This window comes from Diabrotica virgifera, chromosome 6 (genome assembly GCF_917563875.1).
Source record: "Diabrotica virgifera virgifera chromosome 6, PGI_DIABVI_V3a".
In the NCBI taxonomy this organism is placed as follows: domain Eukaryota; kingdom Metazoa; phylum Arthropoda; class Insecta; order Coleoptera; family Chrysomelidae; genus Diabrotica; species Diabrotica virgifera.
Genome location: NC_065448.1, coordinates 105,651,013 through 105,665,405, shown reverse-complemented (window position 1 = coordinate 105,665,405; position 14,393 = coordinate 105,651,013). Strand labels below are relative to the sequence as shown.

At 31.8% G+C, this 14,393-nt stretch overlaps 2 protein-coding genes across 8 annotated transcripts in view; one reads left to right on the top strand and one right to left on the bottom strand.

Annotated features, from left to right (window-relative positions):
* Positions 1-14,393, bottom strand: part of LOC114330442 (calpain-B) — a 510,388-nt gene that overhangs the window by 138,416 nt on the left and 357,579 nt on the right. The gene's annotated exons all lie outside the window — the stretch shown is intronic.
* The window catches only part of LOC114330439 (intraflagellar transport protein 122 homolog), a 123,369-nt gene that overhangs the window by 107,081 nt on the left and 1,895 nt on the right, over positions 1-14,393 (top strand). For both annotated transcript variants that reach the window (XM_050652709.1, XM_050652708.1), the window contains 2 exons: positions 9,286-9,580; positions 13,322-13,637. In XM_050652709.1, coding sequence (XP_050508666.1) covers positions 9,286-9,580; positions 13,322-13,637 — 611 coding nt within the window. The remainder of the gene's footprint in view (positions 1-9,285; positions 9,581-13,321; positions 13,638-14,393) is intronic.

The following is a 14,393-nucleotide window of genomic DNA, read 5'->3' as shown; positions in this document are numbered from 1 at the left end:
AATGTTGTTCTGAAGCTATTTCCTTGTGGCATTTTTATGATTAATTATTTATATGGGAAATAAATAATGAATTTTATAAACAAAATTTTGGTCTAGCAATGGGCTCCTCTTTATCTCCATTATTGGCTAATATATTTATGGAGGATTTCGAAACTAATATCATTTCTAAACAAAATTTAAAACCCACTGTATGGTGGAGATATGTAGATGATGTGTTTTCAATATGGCCTCATAGATCAGAATTGTTGGATACATTCCTGAATATTATAAACGATCAAGAAGAGACAATAAAATTTACAATGGAAAAGGAATATAATAACACCCTGCCTTTCCTCGATGTTTTAGTCTCAAAGAAGGATACTGGATATGAGACTCAAGTGTATAGAAAACCAACACATACCAACAGATATCTCAATTACAAATCAAATCACAACATCAGCGTTAAAAAGGGAATCATAAAATCCTTATATGATAGAGCCAAAATTACTTGTTCTAACGAAAATTCATTTTTAGAAGAAAAACAATTCTTAACATCTGTTTTATTAAAAAATGATTATCATTTATCGTTTATAAATAAGGAATTGTCAAGATTGGATCGAATGGAACAGAACAACATAGAACGGGATCCTACAACATTCACAAGAAATAATACGAGGAAAATATCAATACCATACATAAAAGGACTATCCGAGAAACTTAAAAAAATAGGAAATAAATTCAACATTTCAACAACATTCAAAACAAACAACACATTGAGATCTATTCTATCTAAGACTAAACCTAACAATGAACAAGAAAGGACAAAGAATTGTATTTATAAAATATCTTGTGAATGCGAACAGTTTTATATAGGTGAAACATCAAGACCATTAAACGTTAGAATAAGTGAACATCAATCTTATATTAAAAATAGAGAGTTTGATAGATCTCAAATATGTCAACACGCATGGGATAATGAACATAGAGTTCAGTGGAGAGATTCAAGTATAGTCCTGAAAGAAACAGATAGTAAAAAGAGAAAAATCAAAGAAGCGGCTCTAATTATGCTAAACGAAACCAATTGTGTCGCAAATTCCTCGGTGGAATGCAGTAGGATGTGGATACCCATACTGAAAGAGGAAGTCAATAGAAAGAAAATACCACAATTAGTAAGTCAATAGTCGAGTCAATAACATATCGAGTTAGTACATATTTTATATTTTAGTATTACTTATATATCCATATATTATTGATATTATTTATAATTTAAACAAAATTATAGTAAAGTCAGAATTTGGTATTAATTTTGAGAGTAATTTAAATGTAAGACCAAATACTTACGATGTCGGGATAGTATCACGAGGTTTTTCCTGGTTTTCCCTCGTGATTTACTATGAGATCTCTAACACTAGAATTTTAATGTCACCGTTGCATGTGGTTGTCTTTTTAAAGACAGATCACATGCTATGATTTTTTTGTGACGGATATTCTTGAGTTGGGGTTGATTTCATGTAATCGAATGAACTATCTTTCAGTAAAGTCGTCCCAGGAACGCAACTCATAAATATTGGCAATATCATTTTAAAGTCTTCTACTTTAAAATGTATCATATGTATCTGAATTGCCGATATAAATGAGTCAAATTAAATAAATTATTAGAAGAATTTTTTTTACTAAGCAACAACATTTTTGTTTCCATTAGTAGTATTTTGTATTTTGACAACGGCACCCGATTTGGGCGTCGAAACGTTAATAAAATTATTTTTTTCATTTTAATTGTGGCTTATTTCCCATATAAATAATTAATCATAATCACAAAATCTTCGCATCAATCAATTGTCTCTTTACTTATTTTTCGCTCTCGTTAACCGTTAAAAAAGAATACAAATAGTCGAGGAAATGAAGCATTTTGCCTCGCAATTTTTTCGTCCAGCATGGATTTACTTGAAATTTTCACAGAAGGTAGGGAATAGTCCATGGATCATTTTCTATATCATGCTGCTATACGCTAAAATCTTGGGGGTAGTTGCCACCCCATCTCGGGGGGTGGGAATTTTTTATTACATTTTAACCATGTAAATGGATGTAATAAGTAATTCTAAGAAAAAATGTTTTTTACATTTTCTTCGTAAAACTAATATTTTTCGAGTTATTCGTGGTTGAAAGTAACAGTTTTTCGACGGAAAAATCGACTTTTTTAGAGGGTTTTTTGAGAACAACTCGAAAAATATGCATTTAATCAAACAAAACTGTGGATATCAAAATTGTATCTTTTAGTAACACAAACGAAACTGTTTTTCTACAATATTTTTACGACCAATACAAACCGAGATATGGCATGTTAAAAGTTAGCTTTTTTCGTCAAATGCATAATTTGAAATAATCAAAGCCAAATAACGGGAAAACTTTGCATTTTTCCAGGAAAACTTAGATGATGTTTTTTCAAGTATACAATAAGATATTTCAAAAAAAATAACAAAAAGTTTCTAGCATAAAAATTGAGCAACTTATGATAAAAAAAAAGTCGGTACCTGTTTTTCTCTACGAAAAAACAGTGAAAACAGTCTTCGCCTTTCTGTAATTTCTTTTATATTTATATTATCAATACCCCAACAAGTTTGACCTATTTAAAAGGCCTAATTTTTAGGAAAATTGGATTTTAATGTAAAATTGATTTTTTGCAATTTCGCATTTTTTATCATTTTTTTTTCAAAATATCTCCGAAAATACTGGAGAAACGAAAAAAATGATAGACTACTAAATTGTAGTTTTTTTAATAACTAAAATTTCCTTATACATAGATTTTCATTACAGTGAACAGTTAGTGAGACGTAGCTGTTTAAAACATTTATTTACGAGCAAACATCCCCTTATTCGAGCCCTTTAAACCCACCTCAATTAAAAATTAAGGGATCTTACGGAATTTAATTTACAGAGTCTTATAACTCTTCAAAAATCCTACAAAACCGTAACTTTTTATGGCCAAAAATAAATGTTTATAAAACTAATTTTTTTTTCGAAAAATTCGAATTGAGTTCCAATCTCCGCTAACTCCACACGCAACAAATTTTCAGTAAAAGCAAAAAACTGTATTTATTATTTCAGAGCACCTGTCTAAATGAATTGAAATTATTCCATTAGGGAATATAATTCTAATTCGTTGATAAACCTGATTTACGTAACTTGGTTAATAAAACAAAAGATAAAAATTTATTTAAGTATAAAAAAGTGGATTTAGCAGGTTTTGAATCTAACCAGTGGAGATAGCGTGGAATTAGCGAATTTTGGATATAACTACAAGTGAATTTAACGACTCTTCCTTTTTCTTTTTTTTATTAGGACATGCTTTTTCAACTGGTTTAGTTATTTCTTCCAATATTTTAATTAATAAAAGAAAATTACGGACAACAATATTCACACAGTTTTGAACTATACCGCCATATTGAAATCTTCAGAATGAAAGGAGCTGGAGGGTTTTGGAAAAAATTCTTAACCTTACTGTCAAATTTAGTCGGAATCTGGTGGTTTTAGGTACAAAACGAACATAATAACATCTAAAAAATTGCACAGACTATCTAAAAACAACGATAGTTCAAAATATGCAAAAAGTGGAGTTAAAGGATATTGGAATTATACGACTCTTATAGAGCATTTTCAATGTATATAATACCACAAAGCCGGTTCGTATACTGGATGATGACTAAAAAACTATTTGTATGTGTATTTTTACATATTTGTAAATTCGTATCTTTGTGTAAATAAATGTTTTTGTAATTCTTTAATTTTACTTTTTTTAAGTTATACTTCTTTTAGGCGCGATTGAGAGTAAGATTTCATAATACTGCGCGCATGTGCACACAGACAGTATGACTTTTAGTTGCTAAATCTTTTTTAAAGTTATGTAAGTTATGTATAAATATATCAGTGCAAGAAAAGGTGTGAAAAGAATATATTAGTGTTTTTAGTAAATATATTTATTATAATTTTTGTGTCTTTGGATTTGTCTTCCTCAGGAGTAAGATGAGTATTATTAAAACATTTTTAGACCAGGGCGCATCTGTAAAAATATTAGTACATTTGGACGTTGAGAGGTGACTCAAATTTTTTTGCAGAAATTGCTTAAAAATAACTCAAATAATAATATTTGAGTTATCCTCCCTCTCAAAAAGGTCCGGAACATTGTTTAAATAATCAAAATGTCAAAAAATGAAGGAAAAATTCGATATTTTTCTTCGTTTTTTGATTATAACTTTAAAAGCATTCATTTCCGAGAAAAGTTGTACTGACATAAAAGTTGCGTAATTAAATTTTCTACAATATAGAATTGGTTAAGAATTTTAAAAATAGTCACCCTTGTTGCAAAATAGCAATAATTGCGAAAAAACCATACAAAAACAAGTATTCACACTTTACGTTTTTCAACCATTTATGCTACACTTAGGACCTTCATATTTCAACCAGAAAAACTTTATGATACAGTAAAATAATACTGTAAATTTCATTAAGATCGGTTTAATAGATTTTGCAAAATAAATTTTGCAATCCAGCTTTCGCAAAAAAAATTCATTTTTTCAAAATGTTATAGGACTGAAAATAAAGCAGATAGCAAGTTGAAAGTTTTTTTTCTTATAGAAGTGTACTGTACCTTTCATTTGCAATTTGCAAAACTAAAATCGATTAACTACCACGGCGTCAGGAATTTTTTTAAATAAACAATAATTATTGGTGCTACGCGCAGGACAGCGGATAGTTTGCTCTGATTGGGCATTCCAATGACCTTTGATAATGATTGATACATTTTAATTTTTATTACATTTCAATATAAATAAATAAATTTGTTTATTGCAAAATAAAAACACATACTCTATCCTTTGAAATAACACTTTTTTTAACAAAAACTTTTTTTGTTCTTATATTTTAACTTCGAGAATAAAAGTTTATTATTTTTAAACATATGCAATTATTGTTTAAACAATATTTCACAAACAACAATCAAATTAGTTTGATTTTTGTGGAATTAAAATATTAAAATACAACAAAATATAGAGTAAGAAAATAATATATTAGATAAAGATTGAAAGAAATTTTGGTGGAAATCAACTTGTGTGAATCGAACACCGCTGTCCTGCGCGTAGCACCAAAAATTAATGTTTATTTAAAAAATTTAAAAAAGAACTTCCTGACGCCGTGGTAATTAATCAATTTTAATTTTGTAAATTGCAAATGAAAGGTACAGTAATAAGCAAAAAAAAATCAACTTGCTATCTGCTTTATTTTCAGTCCTACAACATTTTAAAAAAATGAATTTTTTTGCGAAAGCTGAATTGCAAAATTTATTTTGTATAATCTATAAAACCGATCTTAATAAAATTTACAATGTTATTTTACTATATCATAAAGTTTTTCTGGGTAAAATGTGAAGGTCCTAAGTGTAGCATAAATGGTTGAAAAACGTAAAATGCAAATAATTGTTTTTGTATGGTTTTTTCGCAATTATTGCTATTTTGCAGCAAGGGTGACTATTTTTTAAATTTTTAACCAATTCTATATTATAAGAAATTTAATAACGCAACTTTTATGTCAGTGCAACTTTTCGCAGAAATGAATGATTTTAAAGTTATAATCAAAAAACCAAAAAAAAAAATCGAATTTTTCCTTCATATTTTGACATTTTGATAATTTAAACAATGTTCCGGACCATTTTGAGTGGGAGGATAACTCAAATATTATTATTTGAGTTATTTTCAAGCAATTTCTGCAAAAAAATTTGAGTCACCTCTCAACGTCCATCTCAAAACAGATGCGCCCTATACTATTTATTGTATATTTATTATACTTCACCTTGTCTGTTTGTTTTGGTCATCGAAGCGGTCAAAGAGTTCATATATCTAGGGACATCGGTTAACCCCAATAATAACACATCAGAGGAAATAAAAAGACGAATAATAATTGCAAACAGGTGTTATCATAGTCTATCAAAGTACTTAGCTAACAAACGTCTGTCTCAAAAAACTCGTATAAGGCTGTATAGAACATTGATAGTCCCCATTCTCACATATGGATCAGAGGCATGGACGCTAACTAAAACAGATGAATCCGCTCTGTCGATTTTTGAAAGAAAGGTGCTACGTAAGATATTCGGAGCGGTCTGTGAGAACGGAATATGGAGGCGTAGATATAACTTTGAACTGCAGAATATCTACAAGCATACGTTTGGTGGAAAAGATATTATCACTATAATTAAGCGAAACCGCCTGCAGTGGGCAGGACATGTAGCCCGGGCCCCTGAATCGAACATGATAAAAAAGATTCTAACAGCGCAACCCGTGGGAATGAGAAGACGGGGTAGATCAAAGCTGAGGTGGATGGACGGGGTAACACAGGATGCCGAGAAGATCGGAGTCGGCAACTGGAAAACGCAAGCAAGGGACAGAACAGAATGGGGTAGAAAGCTTGAGAAGGTCGAGGCCCTCTAAGGGCTGTAGCACCAAGATGATGATGATGATTGTCTGTTTGTTACCGTGAATTGTCATTAGGTACGTCCGAACCGATACAGACACAGTTCTCGTAGCGTATTTGGTATAGCATTCGGCTAGAGATCGAGAGGTCTTGAGTTCGAATCCGGGGCAATCCTGTACTTTTTTTATTTTTTTGTAAGCGGTAATCACAAAATTAGTTTGGTGTTTAAAAAAACTAAAACAAACTGTTTAAAGTATATTTATTTTTAAGAAATCATATAATAGAAGTATAACTTCTTACGTGCGTACAAAGTACACACATATTCTTTTTTTCTGTATAGATCTATTAAATTGTTTACTTATAAAAATTGCAATGTTATTAAGGGTGATTTTTAAGGGTTGAAATATTATGATATTATTTCCTAATGCATAAAACAATCATTATTTAACCAGTCAAAACCAAATTTTACCTATATTAAAGTTTACAATGTTTTTATATATTTTTTGACAATAAGGGGTAGTTTACACTCCTAAAAATAATCAACGCCCATGATCATGATATAGAATATAAAGTACAGGGTAAGATGATCCTAACCCCAACTTTTTATGTAAATTGATACAAGCCGAAATTATTCTTTTAGGATAAGTAAACTTTTTATATATAGCTCCAACAAGGGTGGTTTTAAGGGTTGAAATATTATGATATTATATCTTAAAGCATAAAACAATCATGATGTAACTAATAAGGAGCAAATGTTGACAATATTAAAGTTTAAAATGTTATTTTATAATTTTTTACAATTAGGGGTGGTTTTCACACTTAAAAAACCAAAAGCGTACAACGGCTCAATATAGAAAATGAACTAGAGGGTGAAATGAGCCTAATCCAAAATTTTTGTACAAATCGATGCTGGACGAAAAAATTGCGAGATTTTGCCATTTTTCCAGCTTCATTTCCTCGACTAAAAAAGCAAGAACGAAGTTAATATATTATCCTCGCGTGTCTTAAAAACTAACCCCACAGCCATGGTTAGGCTAAATCTCAATAATAATTTAATATTAATAAGCTTAAATAAGTCTCAGATATGCAAATTAATGATAATAGAAAGCTAGCGATACTATTGTCCTTTTCATGAGCATTTTTCAGTGCGTAACAAATGATAGGAAAAAGGGTAAGTCCGTGATAATACACATTTATGACATTTATTCTAACATGACATTTTAGTTAAATCTGACAGTTGTCACATTTTATTTTAAATTTGGAATAAAAACAAATCAAATGTGTTTCTTGCATTTATAAAATGGTATTTTCTTTGATTTGTATAGTCTTATAAATTATACAGATTATATTTGTAATATTATTATCTAATTAAAAAGAAATTATTTTTTTATTATGGCGCCATCTATCGACAACTAGAATAAATGTTGTAAATGTCTGTAATCACGGACGTGCCTTTTTTCTGTCACATACAATTTAATGCTTTAGAAAGAAATCGAAAAACTGTGACGCACTGAAAGATGATCATGAGAAAAAGAATAATATAATACGATTATGTGTAAAATGTAGATTTTCTTATAATTTATATCTTTTTATTTCATATATCTTTGGGAGAAGCGAAACATACATCGGAAAAGTCTAGGGATATTTTTATAACATAATAAAATTTAAAAATAAATTCATGTGGTCGTTTAATATCAATTAAATTTGTACAGTTGCCCATCCTGTACATTTTTGTGAGTAAAACAAAACGTCAAAAGTAATAACGAATATTTGACAACGTTTTTAAAAGGAGAGAAAAACTGTGGTTTGTATACTGCAGCAAATATTGTTATAGTTTCGATATTGTTAGTGCTATAAAGTTCTTGTTTAGTAAGTGTACTGAACATATTGTTTTTTATCATGGAGTGACGTCATTTAACTTTGAATGAGATGAATAGGGCTGTAGGTCTTCTTCAAGCTGATAAGCGGGAAACTAATGTAGCTGAACGCATGGGAGTCTCCCAAAGTGTTATAAGTCGACTATGGTGGCGTTTTCGTAACACTGTAAATCTAGCTGAACGTCATCCAGGACATGAACCTGCTACAACTGCAGCTTAATATCGATTTTTAATGTTAACCGCTAGAAGACAACTAACAATTACAGCACCTGAATTGGTTAGCGACTTGCAGCAGGCACACCACGTAACCGTAAGCCGTGGTACTGTAAGAAATCGTCTCCATGAAGCCAATCTCCATAGTCGAAAGCCATTGAGATGTTCATCTATGTCCAGAGGCAAACACGCTGCAAGATTAGAGTGGTGTCAGGAATATCAAAACTGTGATCAAAAATGATTGGGCTAGTTTTATTTATAATAAATATACATTTACTTGCACTTTAAGGCATTCTCGTTATTTTTGACATTTCAACAAATGTTCTAATATATTAAAAGACAACTAAAGAAAAAAATTACGTCTCTAAAAATATCCCTAGATCTTTCCGATGTGTATATGTAGATATTTTTAATACTTAGTTATCTTATTTCAAACCGTATTCTTTGTCTGAGATTTTCAATCATGGTCTTCATCATGTCATTGGGGGTTATAACAGTAGGTACTGACAATTATAATAGAAAGAAAAATGGAGACAGGGGAGGAACTATATAGATAAATGTTTAAACCAGCTGAAAACAGTTGGATACAATTGACTTAACCCTAAACAAATTGAAAAACTTCGCAGACGACATTAGTAAACATGTGGACAGAGAAGACATAGAGAAGTTGAAGATCTGGTTTTCCTGATACCCTTTTGTCTTTCATATACACTTTGTACTATTTATAACTGTTACCTTTACACGTTTTAACTTTTAGGTTTCAAGATGCAAGCTACTACTATTGGATTATATCAAGACAGTATCTCGACATGTCCAGAGAACATGAAGAAAAAAGGGAACAATATTTAAATTATTTTAGAAGCAATGAAAAGTTGGCTGAAATATATTACGCCTATAATACGATCCACAAATATCTCGAAGAACCATTTACCTCATACATGCCAGAAGCTCTCTTTAATATATCAAGATTCCTTATGACTGAAGCCACGGGACAAAAACATAGGATTAAAGGAGTTTCAACATTTGCTGTTTTCTACACGCTAGCAAAACAGGTAATAAATGAATGACGTTATTATAGCATGGTATAACTAGACCCAAACCCAGACATCCAAAGTGAAAGTTATCCTCCAATAGCAAATTGTTCTATATGGTCCACATAATGTTCGGAAAAAATTCACAACATTTTGAACGTCGGGTTTGGGGGGGGGGGGGGGGAGAGGGAGGAAAAATCGGTAAATTAGAAGTTTTTTACGTTTATCGTCAATATTTCTAAAACTATGCGGTTTAGCATGATGAACGGTTTCAAAGTTACAGAGGTAGTATAGTATAATTGGTCCAAAAAAGGCCTAACCCAAACTTCAAAAGTAAAAGTTTTCCTCCAACACCAAATTGTTTTATATGATCCACATATTGTTCAGTAAAAAGTTACATTTTGAGAGTCCGGTTTGGGGGGGAGATGGGGGAGAAGTCGGTAAATTAGTAGCTTTTTACTTTTTTCGTCAATGTTTCTAAAACTATGCTTTAGCGTAAGCAATGTTATATACAACAATGTTCTACATGAAATTTAAAGCAAAAAAGTTCAATACATAATTGTTATAAAATCAACGGTTCCAGAGTTACGGAGGGTGAAAAGTAGAGGTTTTCGATACTTTTTTTATTTTTTTTTTTTTTTTTTGGCAATTACTGATATTATTACTGATGGCAATTACTGATAATATTACCGATTAAAGAAATTTTAGTGATAATATATGAGATGTTAGTGATAAGCCCTTAAAGAAACGTCAACCTCACCACCCAAAATCATCTCCTTAACTCTGGAACCGTTGATTTTATAACAATTATGTATCGGATCTTTTTTGTTTTAAATTTTATGTAGAACATTTTTGTGTAGAACATTGTTTACGCTTAAGCATAGTTTTAGAAAGATTGACGAAAAACGTAAAAAACTACTAATTTACCGAATTCTGCCCCATCTCCCCTCCAAACCGGACGCTCAAAATGATGTAACTTTTTACTGAACAATATGTGGACCATATAGAAGAATTTGGTCTGGAAGGAAAACTTTTACTTTGGATGTCTGGGTTAGGCCTTTTTTTGGACCGATTATACTATACTACCTCCGTATCTTTGGAACCGTTCATTTTAGAAGGATTATGCATAGGGCATAATGTATTAATTATATAATAATAAGCATAATTATTTCAAATTTAATGTAGAACATTTTTGTATAGAACGCTGTTCATGCTAAACCGCATAGTTTTAGAAATATTGACGAAAAACGTAAAAAACTACGAATTTACCGATTTCTCCCCCCTTTCCCCCCCCCCCAAAATGGTGTGACTTTTTTCTGCTGAACATTATGTGGACCATATAGAACAATTTGGTGTTAGAGGATAACTTTCACTTTGGATGTCTGGGTTATGGCATCTTTTGGATCAATTAATTGTATCATTACTATTAGATTAGGTTTGTTTTATTGAAAACATATAACGTTTAGCTGCTTGTAACACAAAATGTTATTGAATTTGACAGTACTTTTAGGTAGGTGGCATACAACTGCCGATCACTACACGAGTAAAGTTAGTTTAATTGTTAACAAAACGTTAACATGGAAACCAAGGCAAGAATGTTCGAATAATTATTAACTTAAACAAAAGCAATTTAAATGTTATATAGAACCAAAGTCGATATTTCCTATTAAAAACAAACTTCTTCTTCACGTACCACTTCTAGCGGACGTTGGAAATCATCATGGCCACTGTGACTTTGTTAGCAGCGCGCCTAAAAAGTTCAATCGAACTACACCCAAACCATTCACGTAGATTGGGAAGCCACGATATTTATCTTCTTCCCACACTACTTTTGCCCTTCATGACATTTCTTAAAAGTTCGTACTTTTCACCCCTCATAATGTGCCCCAAGTATTCCATCTTTCTAGCTTTTATCCCATTTATAATTTAGCATCTTTTGTCTAAAGTTTGGAGTACTTGCGTGTTAGTGACGCGGTCCATCCATGATATTTTGAGAATGCGCCTATAGCACCACATCTCGAATGCTTCGATATTTTTTATGGTCGATTGTTTTAGTGTCCAAGCTTGAACTCCATATAACAGGGTGGAAAAGACATAGTAACACCGCAGTATTCGTATTCGTAACTTTATGTTGAATATCACTATTGCAAAAGAGTTTGCGCATTCTATTAAAGACTGATCTAGCAATTTCTATTCTGCATTTATTCTCTTTTGTTTCATCAGTATCGTCTGTGATCCAAGCACCTAGATATTTATAACAGGACACACGCTCATTCGCTGTATTGTCTACTACAAGATTAGCTCTGATGTGCTTTGATTTCGCGATTACCATAAATTTAGTTTTTTTCAAATTAATTTTCAAGCCGTAACTGTTGTGTTGGGGCCACAATAACGTCTAACATCCATTATCGCATTAATTAACACACCAAAAATGATGGAATAAATTGCGCGTTAATGTGACTTATTTTAGCACGTAGTCAGCAGAAAACGCGTTTTTTAATCCAATAATTTCAAGATGGAAGTCGAAGCTGCTACGCTGTTATATTTTATGAGTGATAATTATTAGTTTATGAATTTATTATTTTATTATTTATAGACTATGGCGCATCTGTAAAAATATTAGTACAATTGGATATTGAGAGGTGACTCATATTTTTTTGCAGAAATTGCTTGAAAATAACTCAAATAATAATATTTGAGTTATCCTCCCACTCAAAAAGGTCCGGAACATTGTTTAAATAATCAAAATGTCAGAAGATGAAGGAAAAATTCGATTTTTTCTTCGTTTTTTGATTATAACTTTAAAATTATTCATTTCCGAGAAAAGTTGCACTAATATAAATCTTCCACCGTCGCTGGAAAAGATAATGTTGCCACAATTCGACGCCAAGCGTCACCACGAACAACACGATTTTTATGTGTTTTTTGTCGAGGATCCCATAAGCAAGTTTCTGTTTCGAAAACTGTTAAAAATTTTCTCGTTACTCCACTTTATTTTCGTAGAATAGTATCTATGTAACCTATTTCACAAACCAAATTATACTCCACTGCGCTGCAAGCTAGAACTGTGAACAGTGCAAATGTAGCCACAACAACGCGATAAGTAACGGAGTAACTCCTTTGTAGTGTCGAAAGAAACCGACACCCGATCTATCGCCTAACGTTTAACGGCATTAATAATGGCATTAACAAATTAGCGCCCTAAGTCGTGGCTACACCTAACGCGTTAATTAACTGCATTAGACGTTACTGTGGCCTCAACATAACAGTATATATTGAAACTTTGAACGAGATGTTGTAGTTCTACTAGCATTCCCGATAGGAGAACCGTATCGTCGGCATACCTTATATTGTCGATCGTCTCACCATTTATTGTCAGACCAACATCTTCCGCGAGTGCTTGTTGACAGATGGCTTCACTATACAGATTAAATAAACGTGGCGATAAGATACATCCCTGTCGGACTCCTCGACGGATTTGAATTTCTTCTGTTAGCCTGCCCTCAACCTTCACATTTGCTGTTTGTATTTTTGTTTATTAGAACTTGCCTTAGTGGTTCATGCTGTACTTTGTCAAAGGTCTTTTCGAAATCAATAAAACAGGTATAAATTTCTTGGTTCATGTCTAAGCATCTTTGTGAAAGAACGCTTATTGCAAACAGAGCTTCCCTTGTACCCAGTCCTTTACTACAAACTATTCATATTTAAAGCCCATTTACACCTTTTTAAAATATAAATTTTTTCAACGACTGACGTTTTTAGGCCAAAAAACTAGGTGCTAACAAACTAGCAAAACAACTTTTCGACAAGATTACTAATCTAAGAGTGCCACTTAAATTTCAAGAGCAGGTGGAAATAGCAACGATTGCTGTCAGAGCCAAACCGTACAGTGATCCAGAAGAACTATTGCCGATGTGTTACCGTTGTTCGACATACAACCCTTTGTCTACTGTAACAAATAATTGTGTCAAATGCGGAGAAAAGTTTGTATATTCGTTTGTTAGCTTTGAATTACTGCCGTTGGTTGAATTTCAATTAGAGGATGGAATAAGTGATGAGGAAGCCGTGAGGCTTATAGGTAAAATTTTCCAATCTTTTTAAATTAAAAACTAATAATAATATTCTAAAAATTGTTTAGTGAACATGTGCTTTCTTTTATTGGGAACAAGAAATTTTAAATATTTCCCTCGTTATAAAATAATGGTTTTGTTATGTATAACTCTCGACATTGTTTTCACGGTCGCAGCCAACCTGATTATTAGATGCAAATATGTGACAGAGTTATTAGATCCTATTGAACAATTCGCGTGTGAAGCAGAATTATTGTTACTGTTTTTATCGTTGATAGGTGGCGGGCCTACCTGAATGATGTAACGAATGATGTAGTTTAAATTGCCAATAAACGTATCTTGTTTCAATGATGTGTTAAATCTGTCTAGGAAAGACTGAATTAAAGAAGCTCTTCCGTCACACCTGCCTCAGGATGTCTCAATAACTATTGTACCAACATCACAAAATATCTTTCTCATATTTTCAGATTAATTGGATATATTAGTTTCTATTAGAGTATTTTATTTTACTCAGGATAAAATTACGAATCTCTTTAGAGAAACATTCTTTAAATATCATCCCTTCCTGCAACCAATTGTATGAATTTTACTTTATCTATTATTACTAATGTAAATTATTTATCTGTACTGTTTTCGTTTACCTTGATTATATTAGCCTTCACTTTTGTCTCCAATCATTACTTACTTACTTACTCCATGGCGTTACAACCCTTCGTGGGTTTTAGCCGACTCGACAACATGCCTCCACTGTTTTCTGTCTTGAG